Source organism: Suricata suricatta, chromosome 4 (assembly GCF_006229205.1).
Source record: "Suricata suricatta isolate VVHF042 chromosome 4, meerkat_22Aug2017_6uvM2_HiC, whole genome shotgun sequence".
Taxonomy (NCBI): Eukaryota; Metazoa; Chordata; class Mammalia; order Carnivora; family Herpestidae; genus Suricata; species Suricata suricatta.
This window is the reverse complement of record NC_043703.1, coordinates 101600296-101626393: the sequence shown is the minus strand read 5'-3', so window position 1 is coordinate 101626393 and position 26098 is coordinate 101600296. Positions and strand designations below refer to the sequence as shown.

Genomic DNA, 26098 nt, shown 5'->3' with positions numbered 1-26098 from the left:
TTTAAACCTCCAACAGATTAGAAGAACCTACTCTAACACCATCCTCATTATGAAATGAGCAATGTCCAAGCCATGGCAAGGACAACAAAGCCAGGGGACACGTTTGGAAGGCACAAATAGGAGCTCAAACAGTGCAGCCGGGATCCAAGACCTACAAAGCAGGGCAGGAACTCAGTTGTGGAATCAAAGGTGAGCACAGAGCCTGGAACACAGCAGTACCTCAATAAAAAGATAAACATGTAAGTGAATGGATGGATAAGTACCCATTTCAACAGATGACTTGCCTAGCCTTTCCTTAGGCTATGTTTTGGCATCTCCAAACACACAACCTAATCTAGATTCATGTAGGGTCTTAAACTCATGTAAATTGTTGAGAATCTAAAATAAAAATGACCAATTCTCCCAGGTTTCAACCAGGACAGGTCATTCATTACAGTTCAGTACAAATTAAAAACTTTGCCCCAAATAAAAGTATTAACCAATAAAGGCCATTCTCATCTAGACCACTTAATAGGGAGTCTTGTATCTAAGCCAACATTTAGCTCCGAAAGAGAGGGGGAAAAAAAAAAAAAGAACAGACCCTTATTTGCATCTTTGTAATTTTTACAAAGTATCACCGAGGCCTAAATTAATCTGGTAAGTGACTAGGATTTTGTTTGTCTGTTTTAATTTTCTTTATAAGACGCAAGAAAAGACATCACATGAGACTCAGCAAGATTATTTACTTTCAAATAGGTTACATTCAACAAATTAGCATTCTATTTACTTTCTGTGAAATCACTGTACCACAGCCATCTGTACCAGTGAGCGAGGATATAATTACCCTATCAAGACAGAATATTAAAGATGACTTGGATATGAACTCAGATAGCAGAGTCAAATCTGCCACCATTCTGTGATCTGGTCAGGAGGCCTTCAGAGGATGGTTCAGAAGGCCCAGACTTTGACACCAAGGTCAAAAGACTTCTTCCTTTCCTTTCTGCCTGCATGAGACCCAGGCCTGCGTGCACAAGAAAGCTCTTGAAACAGGTGAAGAATGCCCGCTGCCTCCTGTTCGGGTTATAAATGGGGGACTTTTGAGGTTGATATGGGATACCGAAGGAAATCCTGGTTTCTTCAGTATTTAGGAGTGGACGCTTGAAAACCACAAAGTGTCAAGAGCTGACAAGAAGACGGGAAAAAACATCCTGGAGACTAAGGACCCAGGCTGCCAACTGTCCTAATAATGTCCCCTTCTCCACATCCCTTTTATCAAGCATTCTGGGTGAGCCTGGAAGAGAACAATGTGAAAGCTTGATTGTCATCCTGAACCTATAAAATCACTGTGAAGGTTTCTCTCTGAGTCAAGCTGAGCTCAAGAACATTGCTTGACCTCATGGCAAGTGCTTCATCACGGTGCCCCATTCCTCAAACTGGGACTGTCTCGATCTACGTTAATCTTGGATTCCAGGGGCTGTGATTGCAGGAAAGTAAGGGCTCCTATGTTGCTCCAACATATAGCACTGCTCCAAATTACTCTGCTCACTCTCCTCAGTGAGCTAACATAGGTGTTGGTAGATCAGGCATCTGTGTGTGTGTGTATGTTTGTGGAATATGGAGAGGAGAGACCCAGAGCAAAACTTCATTTTACAGATAAAATTAGAAATTTTATTTCTTCTGAGCTAATCAAACTTTGTATCCTGAATATTATTCAAAACTCTTGAATAAGTAAATCCTCTTAGAAGAACTCAGAATTGAGGCAGACAGGCAATTAAAGGAACCTTAGACTCAACCTTTTCAAAAGGGAACCTACTGAGGTCACATTTACCTAATTAAGCTATTAAAATGGAAATTCTGCCCAGATCCATAGCAAAGGAAGGAAAAGGAAGATACTACAGGTAACAACTAAGCCTTTGGTGCATTCAAAGATAAACATTGTCACCCTTCTGTAGCAAATTATTATTCTCTAGGAAAAAATATTAACAATCAACAGCACCTCAGCAGGTGGGTTATGGGTAGAAGTGAGTAAAAGCTAGGTTTCCTTTAAAACATTTATATTTTATTCCTCTCCAACCAAGAAGGCTCCACAAAATAAAGAAGACATGGCAGAGACTAAGGAAAAGAAGCTAAAGGTCAAGGTTTTCTAAGATATGCCAATTTGAATGTCTACTTTTAAAAAATAAAATCCCCCTGCCTACAAGCTGATTGATTGCGTGTCTTTACAACATGCCTATTCTTACAGATGTACTCAGTATGCACCCTCCGTGACAAGAAGAATCCAGAAATGGTGTTATCTGGGACCATCTATTCATTAGTCCAGAAATCTGGTTGGTGCATCCCAAAATAATGCTTTTGGGGTCTCTGGGTTGGACCAAAGGTTTTCAAACTCTGTGAAGTCAGGTTTGTTCAGGTAAGAGCTGAAGCAGGAGTGTGAACAAACCAGTTGAAAGCAGGGCTGCCCCGGGGAAAGGGTACCAGTGGTCTGGGGGAAGGGGGTGGCGGAGCCTGCCTATTCCCCCTGTTTATGTCACCTGTCCCCGGAGAGGCTCCACAGATGCACTAGGGCTCAGCAGAGCAAAGTGTGGAGATGATCGGAGACTTCACAATACCACAGGCTAAAAGGAGGTCAAAACACTAAAGTGGAAAGCCATCAAAATGAATAGGACACGTAAAGGCTAAATTGGGTTAGGTTTACTATCTAGACTAAGAAAAGGGTCAACAAGTTTCAAGATTATTTTTGCTCTCTTTATTGTTTTAACAGGAGTTTATTGATTTTTACTTAGCACGATATTTCTACCTTCCAGGCAATGAGACCATATTTCCCCCCAAATCTTATAACATCTTTATTACTGACTCAGAAGATAGTAGTCAGGAGATGGATTTTCTTAATTGATAACACTCACAGTAAAACTCCTCCACTAAAAAGTAGTAGTAATTCAGTATAGCCTTTAGTGGAAAAAAATAACAGAAGAGGTTGACCTGATGCATAAATCAGGGCAGAGAGAGCCCTCAGGCCCTAATTATTGCACAACTGCCCAGCCCTGGAACCCTTACGGAATAAAAAAACTATCAGAATTAAAATGAGTTATAAAATCCCAAGAGTTTAGTTTGTTTTGTGTTGTTTTATATTAATGCTAAAAAACTAACTTTAGGTTCACTTAGTTTAATTACAAGGTCTAGAGAATGAAGAACATTTTATGTTTCTCCCCATTCGGAAATGAACACTGCTTGTGTAGAGCATCCATGCGCAGCATTTACTACTCTGTCTAGCCCCTATTTACTTTCTAGAACCATCTGCCACCACCTAACAAAGACACCAGCATGGATCTACTCACATCCTCCTCATTCCTTCAACAGCATCAATTCCATCTCTCGCAGACATCCCCCCTCCCCTCCCCCTGCCAGCCTCCCCAAATGCAGGCCCGCCCTAGGACTCAAGCTCACATGGCCTCTGTAAGTGGCCAGCCCTGTCAGGGCAGCCAGTGAGCCATCTCCCAGGCCCACAGCAAGGCTTTAGTCTATCTATTTGTTTTTTGGTTCTGAGTCTTCTTTTGTTATTTTTTGTTTGTTTTGTTTTTATTATAGACAGAATGTGCATGAATCGGGGCTGGGGGAGGGGGCGGGGGGGTAGCAGAGGGTGAGAGAGAATTTTAAGCAGCCTCCGCGCTCAGTGCAGAGACTGACTCAGGGCTCAACTCCATGACCCAGAGATCATGACCTGAGCCAAAATCAAGAGTCAGAAGCTTAACAGACTGAGCAACTCAGGTACCCCCCATTCTATCAGGTTCCTAATCATATACCTTCATTATTATTTACATCCTCCCAAGGATATGTCAGACCAGGAACTCCTAGCGTGAAGAGGCTATGGCTCACTCGTCTGCTCTACCTCACGGTGTATCTATCATTGTGCCGCACCCACACAAAATACAGAGCGCTTGTTAAACAAATGAGTGTGTTTAAGCATTATTTCCAATCATCTCCCATCTACACATGGAACAGGACAGAAATATACAAAGTAAGTGAGCCATGAACAGACTTTGGTTTTCTACTAGCGCCCACACTCATGAGTCTTTTATCAACTCGTGCTTTCCCTTACTGTCATTTATGTTTGTTTTACTATGTTGTTTATCTCAGGACACACTCTGATTAGCCTTTAATTTGTTGTAATAAATCTCGATTATCTCTGGCATTGTTTAGAACCTGTAGCTGCCTCATGAGTCAAGGCAGTGATTTACAATGAAATTGCTATAGATTTTGCCCTTCCTCTCACTTAACATTACCTTCCCAATTACATTCAAGAGCCTTACTCCAAACTAGTTCAAACATCAGCTACAAATTAATAGGATTCAAATGAAGAAATGAGAAAATGTCTTCATTCTGTCCAAAGGTTGCAGAAAAACACCACCAAAAATCTGGTAAGGTGAGATATAACATCACACGAAGGCCTGGTGCCATGTACTGGTCATAGGTTTACAATCTTCTCAACTTTAGTTGATAGCAATATTCTCCCATCTGGTGCAGAGATGGCAAAGAAACTTGAGAAAAATCCAGTCTACAGTAGAGTAGAAAGTGAAATCATTCCCTCTGATTTTCCAGAGCACTAGTCCACTAAGCAACATGGGAAAATATGTAAGCATCGAAACACAGTGCACACGTTTCATTCATGGCCAGTGCATGCGCAGTCCACCCTCTAGGACCTGCCCAAGCAGAAGAAACTGGGCATCGGGCTGACTTCAGACCTGTACAAATCCCAAGTCGCCTCCACTACAGCCTCCTTTGCTTTTTGTTCACCAACAAGGTATTCAGACTCATCAGTGTGGCCACTTCAAAGGGGATTGGGTTCATTCTGACATTGCTAGGACTTCTGCAACCCTGACAAAGTGCTTACAAGGCATGCTGGTGCACAGATTACATTTAGCTCACCATTCCTCAGGCTGTGCCGTCCATGCACAGTGAACTTTCCTCCAAGGCATGGAATCCCTCTCGGATACCATCCTTGCTCTCTCCTTTAGGAGCCCAGCCCCAGAAGTACAACCACTGGAGGAAGTCGGATGGGGTAGCAAGTAGAGAGAAGCCCCAATCTAAGCTGGCCAAACCCACAAGCTGCTGAGTCATCTTTCTTCCTGTCCTGGGGAGAAAAGCGGCAAGAACCTGGTAGTGATAACGTGGATTTTGATTCCTGTCTTCCAATGAGGCACACAGACCATGCCTAGGTGAAACTGAGTGAACACTGAGAATTGTTTATAAACATACATACCTGGTGAAACCAGATTTCCTGCAATGGCAGGGATTAAAAAAAAAAAAAAAAAAGTCCCCAAATGCCCTGGACACTAGAAATGTACTTTTTATTCCATTATTGAATCTCAACTCTGGGCTAGATATTTCCAAAAATGTTCAATGGAGATGCATCAGTTCAATGTTGTCAGCTATTTCTTTCTTTTTAATGAATGGGAAAGTCCAACTTTTTATATTTTATTTTAGAGAAAGAGCCTGACTGGAGGAGAGGGGCAGAGGAAGAGAGAGAATCTCAAGCAGATTCCACACTCAGCATAGAACCTGATGTGGAGCTTGATCCCACGGCTCTGGGACCATGACCTGAGCTGCAACCCGGAGTACAGACACTCAACCAACTGAGCCACCCAGGTGCCCATGTGCTTGTTTTAAATGTTCAAGTGATCTTTTATGAAATGATAGTATTAGAGGAGAATTATTATTTTATGGTCCACACCTAACAAAAGTAATGATTTGGTGGGGCACCTGGGTGGCTCAGTTGGTTAAGCGTCCGGCTTTGGCTCAGGTCATGATTTCACGATTCATGGGTTCAAGCCCCATATAGGGCTCTGTGCTGACAGCTCAGAGCCTGGAGCCTGCTTTGGATTATGTGTCTCCTTCTCTCTTGGACTCTCCCCTGCTCACACTCTGACACTCAAAAATAAATAAAAAATATTTTTAAAAATGTAAAAAGAAAGTAATGATTTGGCAATTCCAAGTTTATGTTTAGGTCTTTCATATCTGGAAAAATTTTAATTCTGGGCCTACTTCCTTACAAGTTCTCCATCCAGAGACACAAGTGAGAGAGATTATTTTGCCCACAAAAGTTGGGGGATGTGCTAGAGGTCACACAGCAAGAAAGTAGCAAAGTCAACTCTATATATCCAAATCACCAGCTGGGCACACAGGCCATGATGCCTTTAACTTTGAAAATTATTTATATCGAATGGGTGGTGACGCTAACAATCCAGGGAACTCCATATCAACAACTCCAGGATCATTTTCTCTAGGAATGTACTTATGTAATAGATTTTTTCCCCCAATAGTTTAAAATCCTTCTGAGTCTAGCTGACACAGCATTACATTAGTTTCAGGTGTACAACACAGTGACTTAACTTCTCTACACATCATGCACTGCTCACCAGAATGTGGTCACCACACAGCGCTATTAACAATACCACTGACCGTATTCCCTACGCTGTACCTTTTATTTCTGGAACTTTTCCCATTGTATCCTCAACTCCTCTTCGCCCATTTTGCCCATCCTCCCACCCCACTTCCCTCTGGTGACCGTCACTTTGGTCTCTGTATTTAGAGGTCTGGCGTCTGGTTCTTGTTTGTTCATTTGTGTTGTTTTAGATTCCACACATGAAAGCATATCCTATTGGTCTTTCTCCATCCAACCTATTTCCTTTCCATAGATTTTCCAACAGTGACTGCGTGAGTTTGCATCCCCAACAGTAGTGCATTAGTGTTCCTTTCTCTCCACATCCTCACCAACACTGGTTATTGCTTGCCTTTTTGATGTGTAGCCATTCTGACAGGTGTGAGGTGTTATCTCATTGTGGTTTTAATTTGCATTTTCCTGATGAATGATACTGAGTATTTTCTCATGTCTCTTGATGCCTTTTAGTAGTATATCACACTACTTAACTCCATGAAAGAGTTTATTTGTAAGGGTTTTTAAATACATTTTAAAAGATTGATCACTTCTATTCAGAATTAAAAGAGAATTTGGCTAAACAAGGTTTATAAAGCTGTTTTACTGCTTTAAAGCTTAAATGAAGTTGAAATACCGTATGCCAATTTAAGGGTGGGTAACTATTACTTTAATACATGGGTGAAATGTGATGCCTATAATTTAAAAAAAATTTTTTTAATGTTTAGTTTTGAGACAGAGCATAGGCAGGGGAGGGGCAAAGACAGAGATAGAGTCTGAAGCATGTTGCCTACAATTTAAAAATAACTAAATAAGCTTTGTGAATAGGTATAATAGTACAGGCCTAGCTCACTTTTTTTTAACTTTTTTAATGTTTTTATTTTTGAGAGAGAGAGAGACAGCATGAGCAGGAGAGGGGCAGAGAGAGAGGGAGACACAGAATCCAAAGACAGACCCCAGGCTCTGAGCTAGCTGTCAGCACAGAGCCTGATGTGGGGCTCAAACCCACAAACCATGATATCATGACCTGAGTTAAGGTCGGACACTTAACCGACTGAGCCACCCAGGTGCCCCCTAGCTCATTTTAAAATGAATCCCTATGGTATCCAGGACTGTATAGACTCTGGTGAGAATTAACGTTTCCAAAGAAAAGTTTATGTCCTAGGCCAACAAACCCCTAAGTGGGCAATTTTGAGGCAGCACTAGGAAATGCTAAAAATATTAAGGGTAAAGACCATGTGGCACATAGTTTTATGTTAAGAAGGACAGGAGTATTGGTCTTCATTTCAAGTGTTAACAGGACACTACAAATGAACAATTTTCAAGCCTGTTCTTCCACAGATTTTGAGAAGCGTGATAGTGCCAGTTTCTCCTGGATGTCACTACACTGGGGGAGATATTCGTGGCAAACCACCTGGACAATGGTTATTTCTAGACCCCTAATTGATCATAATGCTAACTATACTCTCTTCCAAAGTACCCTCATATGTAAAATCCACAGCTAAATTCAGCCAGTTCCCCCGCATAGCTCCATGACCACGACAATTCTGGTTGGTTCTCATAACAAGGAAGTGGCCCCCCCGTCAATTAAAGACAGGTGCCTGTTAATGATGAGCACTGCCGAACAAATCCTTTGAAATGCTTCATGGCCTGGTCTCCCTCACCGCCTTTCTTACTGAAAGTGGACTCTTATCTCACGTTCCTACTAGCTGCATCGAGTCCATCATTTGCAGATAGGACTCCTAAGTTGCCTTTCAGGGTCTTATTCTGTTTGAACTGGCACTTGCTGTCTAGGGAACTAGAAGAGATGCTGAATTAATGAGCACAGCTAATTTGAATTCTCAAGAGTGGTTCCACAGACCAGGCTGCTTCGAACAGAATCTGCAACTCAGATATTCTGACCTTTTAAATGCCATCAAAAGTGTAATGTAAGTGTACTTACTTCTGCCTATAGTAGCATAAATCAGAATAACTGGCTTAATTAGTTTTGTTTGCAACAAGCTGAGTTATTAAAAAACACAGCTTCTTGAGAGCAGTTGGTGTTACCATCTGGCCCATCCCCTTGCTCCTGGTCTCTTTTCCTTCTGTTTTTCGCAGTCCAAAAGCTGACACTTCTCCAGACACACAGCATTTGGGCTGTGAATGCAAGTGGAGGTGTGAGGACGGGACTAAGGTCAGTCCATCTTCACAAGAATATTTATCTGGAGAATATGGCCTTGAAGTGAGAAGAGCCCATGTAGAAGGAAAAAGGGCAGGAAGGTTTTGGCCTCTTGGGCTAAGAGCAGACTACTCCTTCCACTAGGACTGCACTTCCCTAGCTGCCCATCGAGCTGAGAATCCCATCCGCCACGTGGCATTATCACAGGTTCCCAGACAACAGATACGCGCTCACCAGCTAGACGACCAGGTCTTCTAGAGTCTACTGATGTTCATCTGATCTTATTCTTAGCATTGCAGTGCTCTGGTTTTCTGGCATTTCCAACAGACTGGTTCTCCATTCCATTTAGGATCTTCACGATTATTACCTACTTCAAGTGGCCTCAGTCTAGAAAACTAAACATCTTTCTTATAAAATGAATTCCATGCCCTTGGGAGTCTGCTTGATTTTAGCCTTCTGCTAACAGGCAATGGGCCTGGGACAATTCACAGAACTTCTTTGAAAGTCATTTTTATCCTTCAGAAAATGGGAAAGTTGAACTGGATAAAATACAGAGTCCTTTACAGATTTATGTTCTAGGATTTTCTGACTTCCTGAACCAAATAAAACTACACTGTCCTAATTTCTTTCTGTTTGTCAGCACTAGGATATCTATTCTCCAGTGATTATATACACATGCATGTAGACATGTGCTTATGTTTGCACATATTCATCACTAATTAGGTATTTCTAATGGTAAGAACACACACTATGCCCCCAAATGCAATTCATGCTTTTCATCATTTTTGAACCATCTAGCAATTATGGACACTCAGGAAGTACAGCTGTATACAATCCAGATCAGGGATTTCTTCTAAAAGCCAGTAATTGTTAGGAATGTAAGAAGACTTTCAGGTTCTTGAGGAAAAAAGAAAAAAGACTCAAAGACAAAAATTACACATTTAAGGCAATAATGAACACATTGGACCAGAAAAAGCCAACTCCCTCAGGAAGCATCAGAGGCCTTTGAATTTGGGGCCAAAAGTTAAAACATTTGATCCCTCAACTATATCAGCAAGCAAAAATAGTGCTATGTTTTTTTGCAAATTTTTGAAATGTAGAGATTCATCCCTTTGTTTTATGTAGCTGAAAATGAAATTGACAGATACAAAAAAAAAAAGTCATTCAGTATCGTAAATTCAATACATTTAATTTTCTATTAAATGCACATATAAGAATACTATGTACAATATGGGTGTGTGGGTATGTGTACAGACGGTGCAAATAATAGAAAGTCTTTGAGCAATTACCAAACCCAACCTTTCTCCCTAACATGTCCTGTCTTACAGAAAAGCCTACAGAAGGCCTAAATAAGGGAAAGAAAAAAACAAACTATAATATTATTGTCAAAGTTTTCATTTGTCTGGTAATCGAATATGTGCTTAGTTTTAATCCAGGTCCAAGACCACATCTCAATCCTTCTGTCCCTTTCCATAAGGATTCAGGTACACAGGGGCACGTGGGTGGCTCAGCTGGTTGAGGGTCTGACTCTTAATCCCCCCCCCCCCCCCCCCCCCCCCCCCCCCCCGACTTCTATGCATATTTCCTCAAAATAAACATTAAAAAAAGAAAAAAGGATTCAATATGCAAACTCTATAAAACATAACTTTGTGAAAACTATAAACAGCCACCCAACCATGTGGGAATAACCCAGTTACAGTCTTTTATCTTGAGGACAAACCAGTGTTGCTTTCACAAGGGAAGTAATGCAGTCTGCCATTCCTCTGCTAAGGTCTCTGGCCCCTCTTCTGCCTCTCCCCTGAATAGATTTTCTGGCTCAGAAAGAGCAGCCACTCTTTAGAGCACCATTCATGAGTTTCCAGTAATTATGAGATCATTTATGTCAGGGGCAGCAGTGATGCTAACCTCACACTTCTGCAGACTAGAGTATCCCATGGTCTTGATATTCAATGCCAAATTTCCTAGCACTCTTGAAAATCAACTCATTTCCGCACATAAAATATTCTTTATTTCTTAAATATTTAGAACATATCAATATTTCCTAGAATCAAATTCAAAATAACATCAAGTGTACACAATTTTTCCCATTAACATTACATACTAAAATATTAAGGGCAACTTGGTTATGCCCAAGTACCCAAGAAGCAAATATTTGTCAGTTCTTCTATTACAGCAATATCTTAGTTGAGTATAGTTAAGACCCAGAAAATAAGTGAAGAGAAACCTTGAAAAGCCGAAGTACATACTGATGCATGGCACGTGGACCATGCACTAGAGCTCACACATTTTACTGCTAAAAGGACACTTTAAGATCATTCCCTATTTTAAGAACAATTCTAGTGCTCGCTTCAGCAGCACATATACTAAGAACAATTCTAATCAGTGTGGTTATCCACTTTCCTAACGTAGGACTGGAAACAATTAGAGAACAAGACTTAGAAACAACAGGGAGAAAATAAGTTAAAGTGAGGCCCGCTGAGGGCAGTAAGGAATACTGCTGACTGCATGCCGATACTGGATAGGACTGAAAAATCTATTAGTTAAAAGTAAATATTGAGCAAGAAAAGAATAGCCATGGGGGTGGGGGATGGGAGGCAGCTGATCTAAGAACTCACAGTGCTGCCTATACTAAGAGCATCTGAGGCCTCTAAGCATCAGACGTGGGTAAAATTTAGGAAGATTTTAGAGCTTAAGATCATAAACATTTATGGAAAACTTACTCTATTAAGTATACACTGGTCCAGCAGGGCTATACCAAACTATTATTTTTAAAACTCTGGCAAAGTTTGTCTTCATATTCTTTTTTCTAATCAGTGGAGTTTGAGAAAGATCCCTACACCAATGCCTCCAGAATAATCTATCATTACTGTGAGTAAATGTATATACCCTTAGAGCAAATCATGTATTTGTACTCATTTGAAACCTTTGAAAAGTTATCCGATAAAATGGAATACTCACCATAACTTTTCACTTTCTCATGCTTTGTTTCAAATACTTTCAATTGAAAAGATAAATGCATTACTAATTCAATGATTTTTTTTTTCTATTTTGTCTTCTTGCAATAAATCAAAAATATAAACATTCAGTTGACTTCAATTGGGTCTAAAGAGCATGACTATAATCAGCTCATAGCAGTAAGTGGCTTACATGACTGGATGCCAAGTGCATTTGAACACTGGTTTGACTAAACAGAATCAAACTGAATGTTTGCCATTGTTCAGATACAAATTCATTTATTAATATAAATATATACACACACACATATGGGCTATAGACACAGATAATATCCTTTGTGGAGAGGAAGACAGTCCCCCCAGGTTTAATGAGTTTTTATAACTTTATTATTGCCAGTGGAATTAAAAACCTTAAATTCTACTAGGAAATACCTTTCTAGATTTTCCGACAGCTTGCCTCTCAGAGAGTTAGCAATATCTTAAACTTTATTTCCAAAACCAAGCTCTTTGTCACTAAAGTCAAAATATATTCTCATAAAAAACTCACTATGCTTTGCACACACAAGTATAGCACAATAATTGATTCTATTTTTCAAAACTGCTTAAACTGTTGTCCTATCAATGTTTGTATAAGGCTATCAAATTCCCATACCTAAGCTCCAAGATCAGAGAACTTTAGCTACTGCTTTATCCACCTACAAGTCAGTTTGCAAAATAGAAAATACACTGAGATCCTCAGTTTAAATCCATTCTGGTATTCTATAACTGTTGAAAATTTTCTCCCAAGAGACATTCAATTTCCATTGTCCAAATTCATTCATAAATGATGTTCTGACTTTTTCTAAGCAAAATAAAAGATTTATGAGAGCAATTACTCATGCCAGAGTGCACCACTGCTTAATTTCCAGACAACCTTGCTTCAGAGGCTTCCTGCTGGGCTTTCCCACACACGGGTTATCTTACCCCTGGTAGACAAGGTCATTTCGTGTTATCAGCATTTTTCGTTCACTCATTAATAACCTCAACAGAGAATAAGGAGAAATCTGAAAACTCAGAGTAAAACTTATGAGCTAGGAGATGTGAAATGCAGCGGTCTCAGTGGGAAATACTCATTAGCATGCAGGCACTGCGTGATCTACATGCACCATCGGCATCCACAATAAAAGGACTAGAAATCCATGTGCTTCTCTTTCAGTTTGGATGCGAAGGCTTTAAAAAGTGGTTCTGAACTACCAGATGCCAGAGTCTCCTAAACTAACCTAATAATCCCATCCACCAAAACCGCAATTTTTCAACCCATACCCCAAACATACTTGAGAACCTTGAAAGGTGCAAGGATGAAGTTTTACAGAACCGGCTGGGGTGCGTCCTTCTCAATCCCAGAATTCAACAAAGAAGGAAAGATGGTAACGTTCTTATCCCAAAAAGCTTGGGCTCTTCACACCCGCTCGCACTTACGCGCTCTCTCATTCTCACAGTCGCCCTCACAGACCCCTCTTATAGGACACAGGCGCACCCAGGGCAACGGTTTTCACCTGGTCTACTCATTAGAATCACCTGAGGAGCTCTTTTTGCACTGTGCCCAGACCCAGGGCAGACCAATTCAATATGCATGCGGGAGGGGGCCCAGGCACTGGTGGTAATTTTGCAAAGCTACCGAAGTGATTTAACCTGCAGCTAGATTGAAAACACTGCTTTCTCTGAAGCGGTGGTTTTGAATCAGGGGCAATCTGACCGACTCCCCATCCCCTGGTTATATTTGGCAATATCTGGAGTCCTCTTTGTCACAACTGAGGCTGCTCGTGGGTAGAGCCCAGAATACTGCTAAACCTCCTAAAATACAGAAGACAGCTCACTACAATGAAGAATGATCTGGGGTCCCAACGTGAGTGATGTCAATGTTGAGAAGCCTTGCTCTAGAGAAAGAACTGGTGGGAGAAACAGTCTGCTCTGTCTCTAGGAATACCCTCACAAAAGAGGAGAGGACACACTAAGAAGTTTCAAGAGGAAGGCTCACAACCCTGACTCTTGTCCAGCAAGGCTGAAAGTCATTCTAAATGGACCCTGTCTGACACAAATGAACAGTTTCCTCATGGGCGCTCTCACTGGCAGGGATGTTGTTGAAGGAGAGCGTGAGGCTACTGCTCGCTGGAATGTGCTCTAAGACCACAAAGTAAACAAGACCCACCAGGATATTTATGGAATTTTTTTAGAAGAAGGGTAAACAACAGAATACCGATTCTTCATTCCTTCTCAGTTGTTGATAACCAGCAAGAGGTGCCCCTAGAATTAAAATAAAACTACTTTTGTTACTTTTTCAGCTGGATTCATAATGCCCAATGGGTGAACTACTTGTGTGGGCTTCTGAACATCAGAATCCTCTTCGCCTGGAAGGTCAGCAACAAACAGCTATTGTTGGAAGGACCCTGAATCACCCACAACACCCATGACCCAGTCTAAGAAGCTACCTGTTCAAAAGGAAAGATCTGCCAGCTATTAACTGGAAGCAAAACCACTTGGTTTCATTGTGGAAGGGAACATTTTCACCTAAGAAGGTTTGACCCAACCTTGGATTTCAATGGGATCAGGTACGTGAAAGCCCCCATTCTCAAGGAGGCTATCCATGTCTGCACAGGTCTAGGTAAAAGTGGCTCTACAATTACTTTAATTACATATCTGGTACACAGCAAATAGCTGGAATGAAAAGACAAATGCCTTAATGTCTAGATGTAATAGTGTTGAATCGACTTCCTCTTTGCATATGGAATTCTCTGTAAATTGAAGAGAAATAATTGAATAATAAAGAACTAAAGAAGTAAATGCATTCACGAGGCATATTTTTCTGTTTTGTCTTTGCTTTTGTTGTTTCTCAATCAGCTACTAATTTAAACATGGCCATATAGTCTTGGATATTTTAAAAGAGAGGAAAAATACCCTAAATTCATCTTTGTATCCAGTTGGAAATTAAATTAATTGTCTTAACCAAAGGAAACTCTTGGATACCAAGTTCATCAACTACTTGGTTCACTGAGTTTGCAATAAGATGTAAAGATGTTCAAAGCACAGTCAAATAAAACCGTACACTGATTGTTTTCACTGATGCTCCATTAGCCTGTGTGTCTTTGGAGGTAAGGTTACAAGTAGGACAATATTCTGCCAATAGGTTTCATTCTGCGATAATGAAGACACACTTTCCACCTGCTTTCACTTACTACTTTTTCTTCAAAAAACATGCAAGTGACAAAGCAGCGTAATGCAGAAGGAGGGCAAAGTATATGCTAGCATACCCCTCCCCCACGGTGGGACAGGTATGACATTCCTCAGGCAGTCCTGGCTGCTCAAGAACAAAGGAAAGGAAAGAAAACAAATGATTAACTGATAAAGATCAGAGTCACACAGGACATGGGTCTCCATCCTTTTACAAATATCTTAGTAAATTATAAGAAAAAGGCAATCTTATCAATAGCCTATTCTCCAGAAACCCATAGACTCAGTTTCCAGGAGCCCCAACATCACCTTTCCATAGTGATATGGGGAACCAAGGCAAGAAGGAAATGGCAGGTAAATTACATTTCTTTATAACCTGCAGCCCATTAACAAATACTTGAGGCAAATACAGGGTAGAACACTTCTCCAGGAACTCCCTACAGTCTTAATGTTTTGCTAGAGGGAAAAACAACCTTAACTTGAAATAGCTAGGCCTCCAGTATCCTGTGAATCTTCTTTAAGCATATGAGTATCTCTCGGGAAACTTTCCATTTGCCTTTACCTCTCCAGCTCCATAGTATAATAGCCAGTCATGGGGCCCTGTCCCTGTGCTTTAATAACATCCCCTTTTTGCACCAAAGACATCTTCAAGAATTCTTTCTTGGCCTTCGGCTCCCGAACCCCCATCCCCCCAGAACCTCATCACAGGTGCTCACCCAAAACACTCATTATCTCACACCAACTCCACACAGAATGACTGTAAATGACTCAGCAGATCTGCAATTTGGGATTTACCTTGCAAATGGTTCCTACTTGTTTCTACACCAATGATTCAACCAAAGTGTGCAGGGATTAAGAATATGAAGTCATGTCTTACCATCCATATAAAAAATTAATTTGTAACGGCAGGATAAATTCAAGCTACCAATGCCCAGGTTTATAGGCTGACGATCCATAAACATTTCATTGTGCCACTTATTTTCCAATTAATTATTGAAATAAAAATGCAATGCAAATGCACTACAAATATACTTTGGTGAGGATACCAATTGTCAGAAGATATGTCACATAAGAATGAGAAAACCTGAAATAAACATAAGAATTAAATACAGTGTTATTCTAAATACTGCATTTATGTCACATCAAAATTTAAACTAAATAAAATGGTTAAATATTAAAAATCATTTGCCAGATCATGAAGTTGATCTGAATCCCCAAGTAACAATAAGCCATGGTGCAAGGTCATCCACATCTAGAACTATGCCTTACTTTATGCAAGGCATTGATTAAAAATTGCACCTGCAACCTTTCCTTGTGAGTTAAAGGAGTTCTTTATTTAAAAGAGCACATTGGGAAAGAAAAGAATTGTTTTATAAGTGAACTACCAGCCCCTAAGTAATTTTGAGAGGGGGGTGGTTCAAGATACAAAGTTTCCCTAAAATAGTGCATGTGTTTATTTCTCATGCTCATGAAAAAGTAACAGAGAAATGGAAAAGTCATAAACTTGACCTTCCCATTAACCCATGGGAAGACAAACTTCATGGCCAATGGCTCACCTCACCACAGTAACACAACTAAAATGTCTTTTCAAAATGCCTTTCATCTCTTGTGAGAAGTGCACAGTCAAGGCTGCCCACAGCCATCAGGGCAGCATCGGAGTCAGTCCTGGGAAGAGTGAGGGAAAGCTCACTTCACCGGGTAAAAGCCGCAGCCAGCCAGCTGGGCGGCCTCAGCGCGCCGTGGGGGCCTGGCTTCTCCCAGCTTTCACCTCACAACCCAAGCCAGAGCGCAGCAGTAGCTCATCTTCCCCACCCTTTCCAAGCCCATCTGCACTTAAAAGAACACTAGATGCATTAGAAGCCAAGCTTCAGGACTCAATTTTCAGCACTAGGAGAAAAGGATTAGGATGAAATGGGATCCAACAGGTAAATCCCCAGGTACAATATTGAAAATTTACCCCTTCATGTCACGGCTAACACTGGCCGCCTCCACCACTGCTCAGAGATGGCTGCACGTAGACTCTGCAGCAGCTTTCAAATAAAGCACGTACAACCTCAGATATTTTGGATGAAAAAAACCCAGGTTATAAAATCGAACATTTTAGTTCTAAGTCAATCATAAGTAACATAAAAGGATTTTGTTTGTTTGTTTTCAGAACCTATTTTTTTTTCCTCTGGAGTACAAAGTGGTTTTAGAACCAAAATGTAGAAAATTAAACCTCTTCCAAAAGGTTTAGGGTCAGGTTTAGAGCGGCCTCGGCAAATGCAGTGGATGTTACACTTTGAAAAACAAAGGAGTGTCCAAGTACATCAGCATATTTTGAAGAGGAACATTGAAAAAACTGGGGAGGCTGCCTCCCAGTGAAAAGAGCATGCTATTCAAAGTCCATTTAGGGGAGTCTGGGGGTGGGGGTAGGTTTTGAGAGAGTATGGAAGGAAATCATTTGATGTGTTTCTCATGCAACGAACAGGAAGTCCCCGACAAGTGGACTTCATCCTCCAGGGAAAGTAAGGCAGATCTACAGGCATTCAGACAACACAGTACGAAGCCTGTTTGGGGACACTGTATTTCTTTTTCAGTGTTACTGTTTTTCATTAATAAATACTCATTTATTTATGCATATAAGCTGTCAACTGGATTAAAAAACCTTTGGGCCAGCGGTTGGATGAGAACCCCAGTAGGAAACGGCACACAACTAGAAAAATATTCAAGTTCAAGATGGAAGAACCTTAGCTTGGTCCTCTTTTTATCTTCAATACGCACGGATCTCCCCCATGACCACTCAGGGTCCCATGGAATTATTATCCCTCTCCTTCCCCTAACCCCTCATCCTCTGTTCTCCAGGCTTATTTGAAGGGTAACTGTACAAACTACAACAAATGGAGGGGAAGAAAGACATCGAGACTCGTCTCCCAGCCCACCCCTGTCCAGCACCTGCCCTTCCTAGCTTGGCTGGTAAGCCCTTGATTGTTCATAACTCTCTACTGAGCTGTCTCAGCCCAGGCAGCTCCGCGGCACGTACTGACCCACCGTTCATGCCGCTGTAGACACTCCGATGATGGGGAGACGCGTCCTCCTGCGCCTGCCTTCGGAGGGTGCCCTCCCTGCTGCCTCCGCCGCCTCCGCCCACATGTTTGTGATCAGGGCTCCCCCCATAATGCTGTTTGAGGTGCTCAGGGCTGGTGCCCCTGGGTCTGGGTAGATGCTCCAGGCTCCCACCGAGGGCGTGTTTCTGAAGATGCTCGGGGCTCCCTCCGCTGTGCCTGGCATGCTCAGGGCTGCCCCCGGGCCTGTGCTTCTGAAAGTGTTCCGGGCTCCCGCTCAGCACGTGCTTGGGCAGCGTCTCAGGGCTGCTCCCGGGGTGCGGGTGCCTTTGCTGTTCGGGGCTGCCCTTGCACAAGGGTTTGTGGTGCTCGGGGCTGGGTCCTTTCAGTGCTTTTGGGTGATCCGCGGTCCCGGAGGCTCTGGGTTTCTGGAGATGCTCGGGGCTGGTGCTCCTGTGCTTGGAGTGCTCAGGGCTGCCCTCGCCCCGCGGCTTCTGCAGGTGCTCCGGGCTGCCGCTGCTCGCGTGCTGCTTGTGGTGGTCGGGGCTGTCGGTGCTGCCGGTGCTGGAGGTGCTGCTGCCGTCGCCCACGTCCCGCACGTAGGGCGCCGTGGAGGCGGTGAGCTGGCACAGGCTGGCCTGGCTGTCGATGGAGCAGCGGCTGCCCGCGCAGCCCGCCCCCTTCTCCTCGTCCAGCAGCACGCAGAGCTCCTTGAGCTCCATGTTCTCCTTCACCACCTCCTCCTGCTTCACCTCCAGCTCCTTCAGCTTCTGCAGGTATAAGGCCACTTCCTTGTGCATCACCCCAGCCGTGTAGCGGCCCAGTCTCTGCCACTCCCGGGACACCCTCTTGCCTTTCTGCCGGTCATCGTCCAGGAAGCAGCAGAGGTCTCTCAGCTCCTGGTTGTCCTCCTGGAGCTTCTGGTTGATATCCTGAAGAGAGAGACACAACCATTCAAGGGAGGTGCACACTGGAGGCATGATCAGGCTCAGACCTGCTGGGAGGGAGGCTGGAATTGGCGGATTCTCTGCGATGTTAGGGGAGGGGGTGAGAAGAAGAGAGGAAGCTGATGTTGTGCAGCCTTGTGTACAAATAACAATAACGGGCATGGGTTATGACCCCTGCCTAAAGCTTACTTGCATCATCTCATTGAATTTTCCCCAAACACTTGGGGCGATAATGATTATTATGGTTCTTTTACATAAGGGGAAACGGGCCCTCACAAAGCTTCACTTGCCCAAGGCCATCCCAAGGGAAGGCAACAGGCCTTCTATCAGCACAAACACATGCACTGCCTGGTGTTCAGCCCCTGACGTGGGAGGAGTGGCCCCATCCCCTCAGAAGACCCGCTCGACTGCCCTCTGGCGGCATCTCCATCCTGCACCCGAAGGCCTCCTTCCTATGCCCCCTGTGTGTCTCCCAGGCATCCCATGCACAACACAAGCAACCCCAAGCTCTTGTGTGATATTCAAGCCCCCCACCCCCCGAATTGCACCTCTCAGGAAATGCCACCTCCACCCATCCTGCTGCCCTTCCTAAAAACCTGTGGTCATGCTGGCTTCTCTTCCCTCACTTTCACTTCTGAGCTAAACAGGCCTTCTAGACCCTCCCTCTGAGATTTCCCTTGTCTTGCACTCCCATGCATCACATGCTAAAAGCACCTCGCTCCCCTTAGGATAAAGTGCAAAATCCAAGTCTCCTAAGAGCCCCACAATCCTCTTAACCTGGTCTGTTTCTCCCGCAAAAATGGTGGTCCACTCGTTCAGTCACAAGTGTTTAGTAAGCATCTGTTATGTGCCAGGTACCAGTCCAGGTGCTAAGGACGAATCAGTGGACACAGCAAAGACTCTGACATCCTGTGGCTTTCATTCTGGTGGGAAAGACTGGCAAAAGGCGAGTATAGAGCGCAATACCATGTCGTGACAAATGCTGGGAAGAAAACTAAAGTAGGTTAAAGAATACTATTTTTTAGGAGAAGGCAGCACCTCACTGACAAAGGAGAACATCTGAACAAAGACCTGGGTGAAATGATGGTGTAAACATTTGAGGAAAGATAATCCCAGGCAGAAAGAAGGGCAAGTATTTGCCCTCAGACCCTTGTGGCTAATGTCACAGTGAGGCCAGTGTGCCTGAAGCACAGTGAGCGAGGCAGGCAGAGCTGGGAGAGGAGGTAGAGAGTTGAGGCCCAAACGGGTGGGTGTCGCGGCTGGTGATGCCCGGCCTTGGCAGCCACAGGGGCTTTGGACTGTTGGAGAGCAGAGGATTGGGGAGTGATGTGATAGGGTTCATTTCATAAAGAGTCCCTGTAGTTCAGTATGGAAAACAGACTGGTGGAGGTGGTGGTGGTTAGAAGAAAGGGAAACAAGGTAACGGCCAGGAGAGACCAGTAGAAGGCCACCAGGCTAGTCCAGGGAGAGGGAGACGATGGTGGCTTGCACACACAGCAGCAGCGGAGAGGGTGACACCTACCCCCACCCCCACATCACACACTGAGCCACACCAACAATGGCCTGGTTTCAGGGCCCAAGAACAAACCGTTCCCCTTCCCCTCTGTCACTTGGAAGGCACTCCCCTAACCTTCTATACAACTTAAAGGTCTCACTTCATAAGTCATAGCCCCAAAGAAGCCATCCCTGACCACAACCCCCCATCTAAAGGAGGCTGCCTTGCACATACTACCATCACCTCTTTGATTTCCCCTCTGTGGCACCTACAACAGTCATAAATAGTTGAATGTGGCTATTGGAATTCACCAGGCTCTAGTCAAGAAAATGGCGACCCCATCTATTCTGTCCAGAACACAGCACTCCCACTGGAGACACCTGAGCCAAAGGAACTTGGAAAATGCACTGAGAAGTCCCCATTTATTCTCCATTCACACATATGGTAAAGGGACCACCTGTTGCTTAAAGCACCTTCGTTTGGTGGCGATGTCCCGGGGTCAGTGACTGGGCTGCTTACCTAAGATCCCCTGCTTTCCAAAGCCAGAAGACCCTGGCTCCTCCAGCCCAGAATGAGAGACGCTCAGAGAGGACACTCAATCCCCTGAAACTCAAGACTCATTCCAACACCTCGCCTGCTACTTGTGAGATATTAAACTATAAAACAACCACACCCTGCACCTCCTAACGGTCTTGAGGCCTAAGACGGGAGGCATTTTCAAGGCCTGAGGAAGAAGAGGATCTTGTGCAGCGTGGTTTTAATTCCAATTCTATTAAAAAAAATTTTATGTTTTTATGTATTATTGAGACAGAGAGAAACAGAGCATGAGTGGGGGAGAGGCAGAGAGAGAGGGAGACACAGAATCTGAAGCCTGCTCCAGGCTCTGAGCTGTCAGCACAGAGCCTGTTGCAGGGCTCGAACCCATAAACGATGATATTGTGACCTGAGCCAAAGTCAGCCACTTAACTGGCTGAGCCACCCAGGCGCCCTTAACTCCAATTCTAACTCTTGGCATCCTGACTCTTCAGTTTCCATGTTTCTGATGCCCATCTCTTCCTTCGCTTCTCAATGCCACCTTCTGACCCCAGGCCTGGCTATTTCCAAACACCTCCATCTGGTCTCTCTGCTTGGTCTGGCCCATCCTCGACTTTCTTCGTCCACTGGATCCAAGCTCTCTTTGGCCAGATTGATCTTCAAAATCTCCCCCCGAATGTTATGTCTCTCTTGCGCCAACCCAGCACCTCGCCTTCACCAGGAAGATGAATTACCCCCGTGGCCAAGCCCGGAAGGCTTCTTCTTGCCTTTCTACTTTTAGCTCCATTATTAGGTCAGCTAATTACGAACCTGAGTGTATCTAACTTTTCAACTAGGAAATGCTGTCTTCTCCACATGTGGACTTACCTAAAAGGAGAGATCCCTCTGACAAGTCTCCCCTAGCACTGCATGCAGCAGGCAAAAGGCATTCATGAATGAATGAGGTAACTTTCCCTCCCGCCGCTTCCTGCCTGTAAGACACTAGCTGGAGAACTCATTGGACATCATCTTTTTTTTTTTCTTTTCTGCAAATGTAGATGTCGTAGCTCAAGGGGGACAGAGTCCATTCCAAAGTCTTTCTTTGTGTATTTGACATGCCCGGCATGGTGCCTTGCATACAGGAAATAATATATGTTTATGGACTGACCAACCCTTTTAAGCCCTAGGCCGTGGCCAAAACAGGATATAGCCCTAGCTACTGAGAAAGGATTTCTTATTCTTGTTTCAGTAAGCCCCGAGAGGTTGGAGTCTACAGTTATAAGAGAATAAATGATCTGTTGACACTGATGCTTTAAGGGAAATCAGAAGCTGTGGATATTCAGAGAAAACAACACTAAAAAATATTCATCTTTCTCAGCTTCAGAAATTCTTCTACATTCAGTTTAATCCTGGCATTTTATAGAAAGTTCAAGTCATGTTCTTTTTCATCTAAATGAACTTCCAATGGCAAAAACTTCCTTTTCACGACCCACAACTACTCCTGATTTCTCCAGAACTGTGTTAACCAGGAGTTGCACGGAGTTAATGCCTTTCCAAATGGGGTGCAGCACGTACTGCCCAGAACTCCAGTTGAGGTAGAAGAGGTATTGGCCCATTTGGTTTTCTTTATCATCACTGATTCTTCCAAGGGTAAATAACATTCTTGGGAATACAATTTTGAGCTATTTCCTTTTCCTCCTGTGAAACAGCTATGCAACCAATTCGATAATAATCTTATAAGCCAGCATCTTCATATCTGCCACATTAAGATCTGGGCTTTCTTTTTCAAAACTCTACCTGTCCTTTTAACATTGCCACTGGCCACAAGATGTTATCCATCTGTCTAAGGTGGACTTTTAAACGATTAAACCCACCTCATGGCACATCACTCAAAGTCTCAAACATAAGACTCTCAGGTACTATATCTGTGGGTAAAGAAGTGTTCTAAGTTGTTTTTTTCTTCATTATGGGAAGGGGGATTGGTATGTTGGGGAGCAAAGAGGGACATTAATATGATGCAGACAACACATCTACAGATTCAGTACCCCCAAATCTGCCCCCTGCCCCCTGCAACCCCAAGTCAGAGCAAGCTGAGTGTTGGTAGATGCTCAGTAATGCACAGATATGGTTCTCAGAATCCAAACCTTTTAACGGCAGAACCAAAATCTCCTTGCTTCACCCCTTTCAGGATCACATGTTCTAACCACATCATGTCAACTTGCCAAGAAAAGAAAGCCAGCCTATTTTAAACATTTTATATCTATCTGACCTTGAGAAAGCTATTTAACCTCATGTATGTATCATTCAGTCCTTGACAAATCTTTTAGCGGAGTTAATATCCCCATTTAGCAGATGAGAAAACTGAGGCCCAGAAAGGTTAACAGCTGCCCAAGATGTCCAACTCCAAATCCTTCATCTTTCCGCTGCCCCACACCGCTCTGCCGCTTAAATGTTGAAACACAAACAGGTCAGCCAGTGCTTGGACCCAGTCTCAGGCCCCTCAAAGGAAAAGAAAGAGGGCTCGCATCTCTAGTGCTGCTGCAGTACATCTAGTAGGAGGCTTGAAAATATTCAGATGCAATGGCAAACGCAGGTCACTGGCCTTAATTACCCTAAATTTGCAGTCCTCAACTGAGAGTCCCAAACCATCAGAGCCAAAACACAAAACCAAAAAATCCTTCCTTCTAGTTAAGCTGAGATAAATGAGTACACACATCATTTACTCAGTCAACCACATTAAAGGATCACAAGGGTGTCAGGGATGCTCTGAGCTAAGATGATAATAGAAGGCGGAAGGCTGGCCTCTCAGGAGGGCTTTACCACGACCCCTTGGGCGGGCGGGGGCCAGAGCCTGGGGGCCTACAATGCCCGGGCATGATGGGAAGGAGGAGAGAGGCTGCTGCAGAAAGTAACCAGTCCCATCGTTCTGAACTTGATAAGGAGAGGGACAGGAAAGTCTTTTTAAGTCAGGTCATGAATGGACACCACCAGGAGACTCTCCTACATGGGGTGACACTGACTCTAACTGGCCTAATAGGTATTTCTCTAAATGAGTCTCCTAGAATGAAAACCAGGATCCCCTACCTCTCACGCATAGCACACCCCCCAACATATATGCCCTCCCCCCCCCACAGGCAATCCACACAACCCAAAAGAACCTCCAGGTATTTCTGAGCTATTATGGTAATGCTCCATACTATTCAAATCTTTAGGAAATTAATTGATTACATTCTTAATGTAAAACTCTTCCAAGTTACATTATAGTTCAAACCACAGAAAAAGATTAAAATGGAGGGTTATGAATTATACCGTTGTCCAGCTTTGCCTAAGAAACCCAACCCTGGAAATGCACAGCTATACATTTGCACGCCCTTTCCTGATGACAAGATCTACCTTTTTTTGTAGGCAAGTCCAGCAGTAAAACTTCCCTTACGTCATCATAACACATTGTCACAAGCCTCTAGGAGATGGTTATTATCACTTGCATTTTATTGACGAATAAAATGAGGTTCTGATAAATTAACTACCCAAGCGCACCCTCCTGACAAAGGGGGGTTCTAGATGCACCCCCACCTTGGAGATGATCTTCCCACTACACTAGCCTGCCTCTAACCCCCCCAAGAGTCTGGTGCTTAATAAACACTCCATTAGTAATGAATTAAACCAAAGGAGAGTGTAAGCCTTGGGATTTTTCTGGCTGTGGGATTTTCCTAACTGCACCCACTCTAGGTACTATGGGACAGGAACTTGGGGCCCAAGAAGAAGGCCATCCCTACCTGCACTGGGCCCAGCACCCAGGGAGCCTCTGGGATTGCCCCCTGCACTCCTCTTTGCCCCAGAATCCCAGAGCTGGAGCCCTGAGGTAATGAGGCAAGCTGTCTACTGCCTGAGAAATGGGGCGGGAGTGGGCAGGGGACAAGAACAGCCTGTGCCTGCAGGAGTGTGCTCCCTGACGTCCCTGTCGTGTTTTCGTTCGTGTCGGGCTTCCTATAAACAAAAGCAGAACAATGAGAGGAAGGAATACCAAGAGGCACCGGTGCAAGCAGTGAGGAGAGGAAGTTTGCGGTGCTCCCTGGCAGGGCGGATCCCTGCCAAGGGTCTCCCGCAGCCAGGCTGACTAGCTCACTGCTGTCACACTCGGAGCTCTCCAAGGACAAGAGAAGTTGGTGGGGTTTTGGTGTGCTTGTCTTTCTTTTTTCTTTTCCTTTTTCAAATAGCAAAGAGGGAAGGCTATTTCCAACAAAAACATCATTGGCTGACGCTTTGGGTGCTACCTTTCAAATTCCCTTGTCCCCTTCAATGCTAGATGAAATGATAATCAAACTGGGGAGAAATGGGGGAAGGGACCCCAGATGACGCCATCTGAACTGAGAAGGAATGCAGAGGAGCAGGTAGAAAATGCGAAGACAGAGCTTAAGCTCCTCTGCACTGGGTGACATATGCCAGCTCCGAAGGTGGCGCCTGCGACTTCTCCCCAGGCCCCCTCCCCACCCAGTCCTTCTCCCCAGCATTGGCGCCCTTTCCTTATCTGCTGGAGAAGTCGTTGCTCCCGTATCGCCGATTCCCAAGGACAAAGATGCCCTGACTCGCTCCCTCGCTCACCTTTTCCCTAGCGTACTGTGACCCGGCTTCCCAACCCGCTGATTTTCCAGGCTTCCTAGGAAAATAAAGGTTCTGCTTGCCCATCACCTCCCTCCCTACTTTTCGGCATCCTTGGCGCCCACTCCTCCAGCCACAGAGGACAAGTGATCGCTCGACACTGGCTCGCCCTATATAGGGCAGAGGAGACCAATCGCTTCCAAAGTTTGGAAAAGTTTCCAAAGGGCTGGGGCTGGGGAGCAGGGGGTGCTGACCGGGAGAATGGGGAGGATCACCTGTTGACGGAGGGAGGGAAAGTTTGCCCGGACCCACCTCCCCGGGGCGCCCCGCTCCCTGCCCGGCCCGGCGCTCACCTTGAGCCCGCGGATCTCGCCGAGGTGCAGCTGCAGGCGACGGTTCACCTCGCGGATGAGGTTGCTGTGGTCCAGCATCGCGCTCACCTTCTCGGCCTCGGCGCGCCGCAGGCTGCGGATCAGCTCCTCCTTGCTCCACTGCAGCAGCTCCTCGTCCGACACTTTGGACAGGTCCTCCACGGCGGCGGCGGCGGACGGGCCGGCAGAGGCTGGGGGACAACTTTCCGCCGCCGCCGCCGCCGCTGTGCCTCCGGCCGCCTTCGACATGGTATCCGCGCGGTGGCAGGTGCGAGTGGGTGGGAGAGGCAAAGCGACTCCCGAAGGCGCGGGCGCGGCGGGGCCGCCTCCGCCCACACCCCTGTGCGCTCCGGCGAGTCAGCTGCACCGCCCGGCGGCCGCTGGGTTGGGGCGGCAGGGGT

At 44.5% G+C, this 26098-nt stretch overlaps 1 protein-coding gene across 6 annotated transcripts in view; it reads right to left on the bottom strand.

Annotated features, from left to right (window-relative positions):
• CCDC85A (coiled-coil domain containing 85A) overlaps nt 1-26092 on the bottom strand; it is a 195019-nt gene extending 168927 nt beyond the window's left edge. For all 6 annotated transcript variants that reach the window (XM_029937398.1, XM_029937399.1, XM_029937400.1 and 3 more), the window contains exons 1-2: nt 25680-26092; nt 17759-18704 (exon numbers count right to left, since the gene is read on the bottom strand). In XM_029937398.1, the coding sequence (XP_029793258.1) occupies nt 17759-18704; nt 25680-25946 (1213 nt within the window). In that variant the 5' untranslated portion in view covers nt 25947-26092. The remainder of the gene's footprint in view (nt 1-17758; nt 18705-25679) is intronic.
• Nucleotides 26093-26098: the final 6 nt, after the last annotated feature.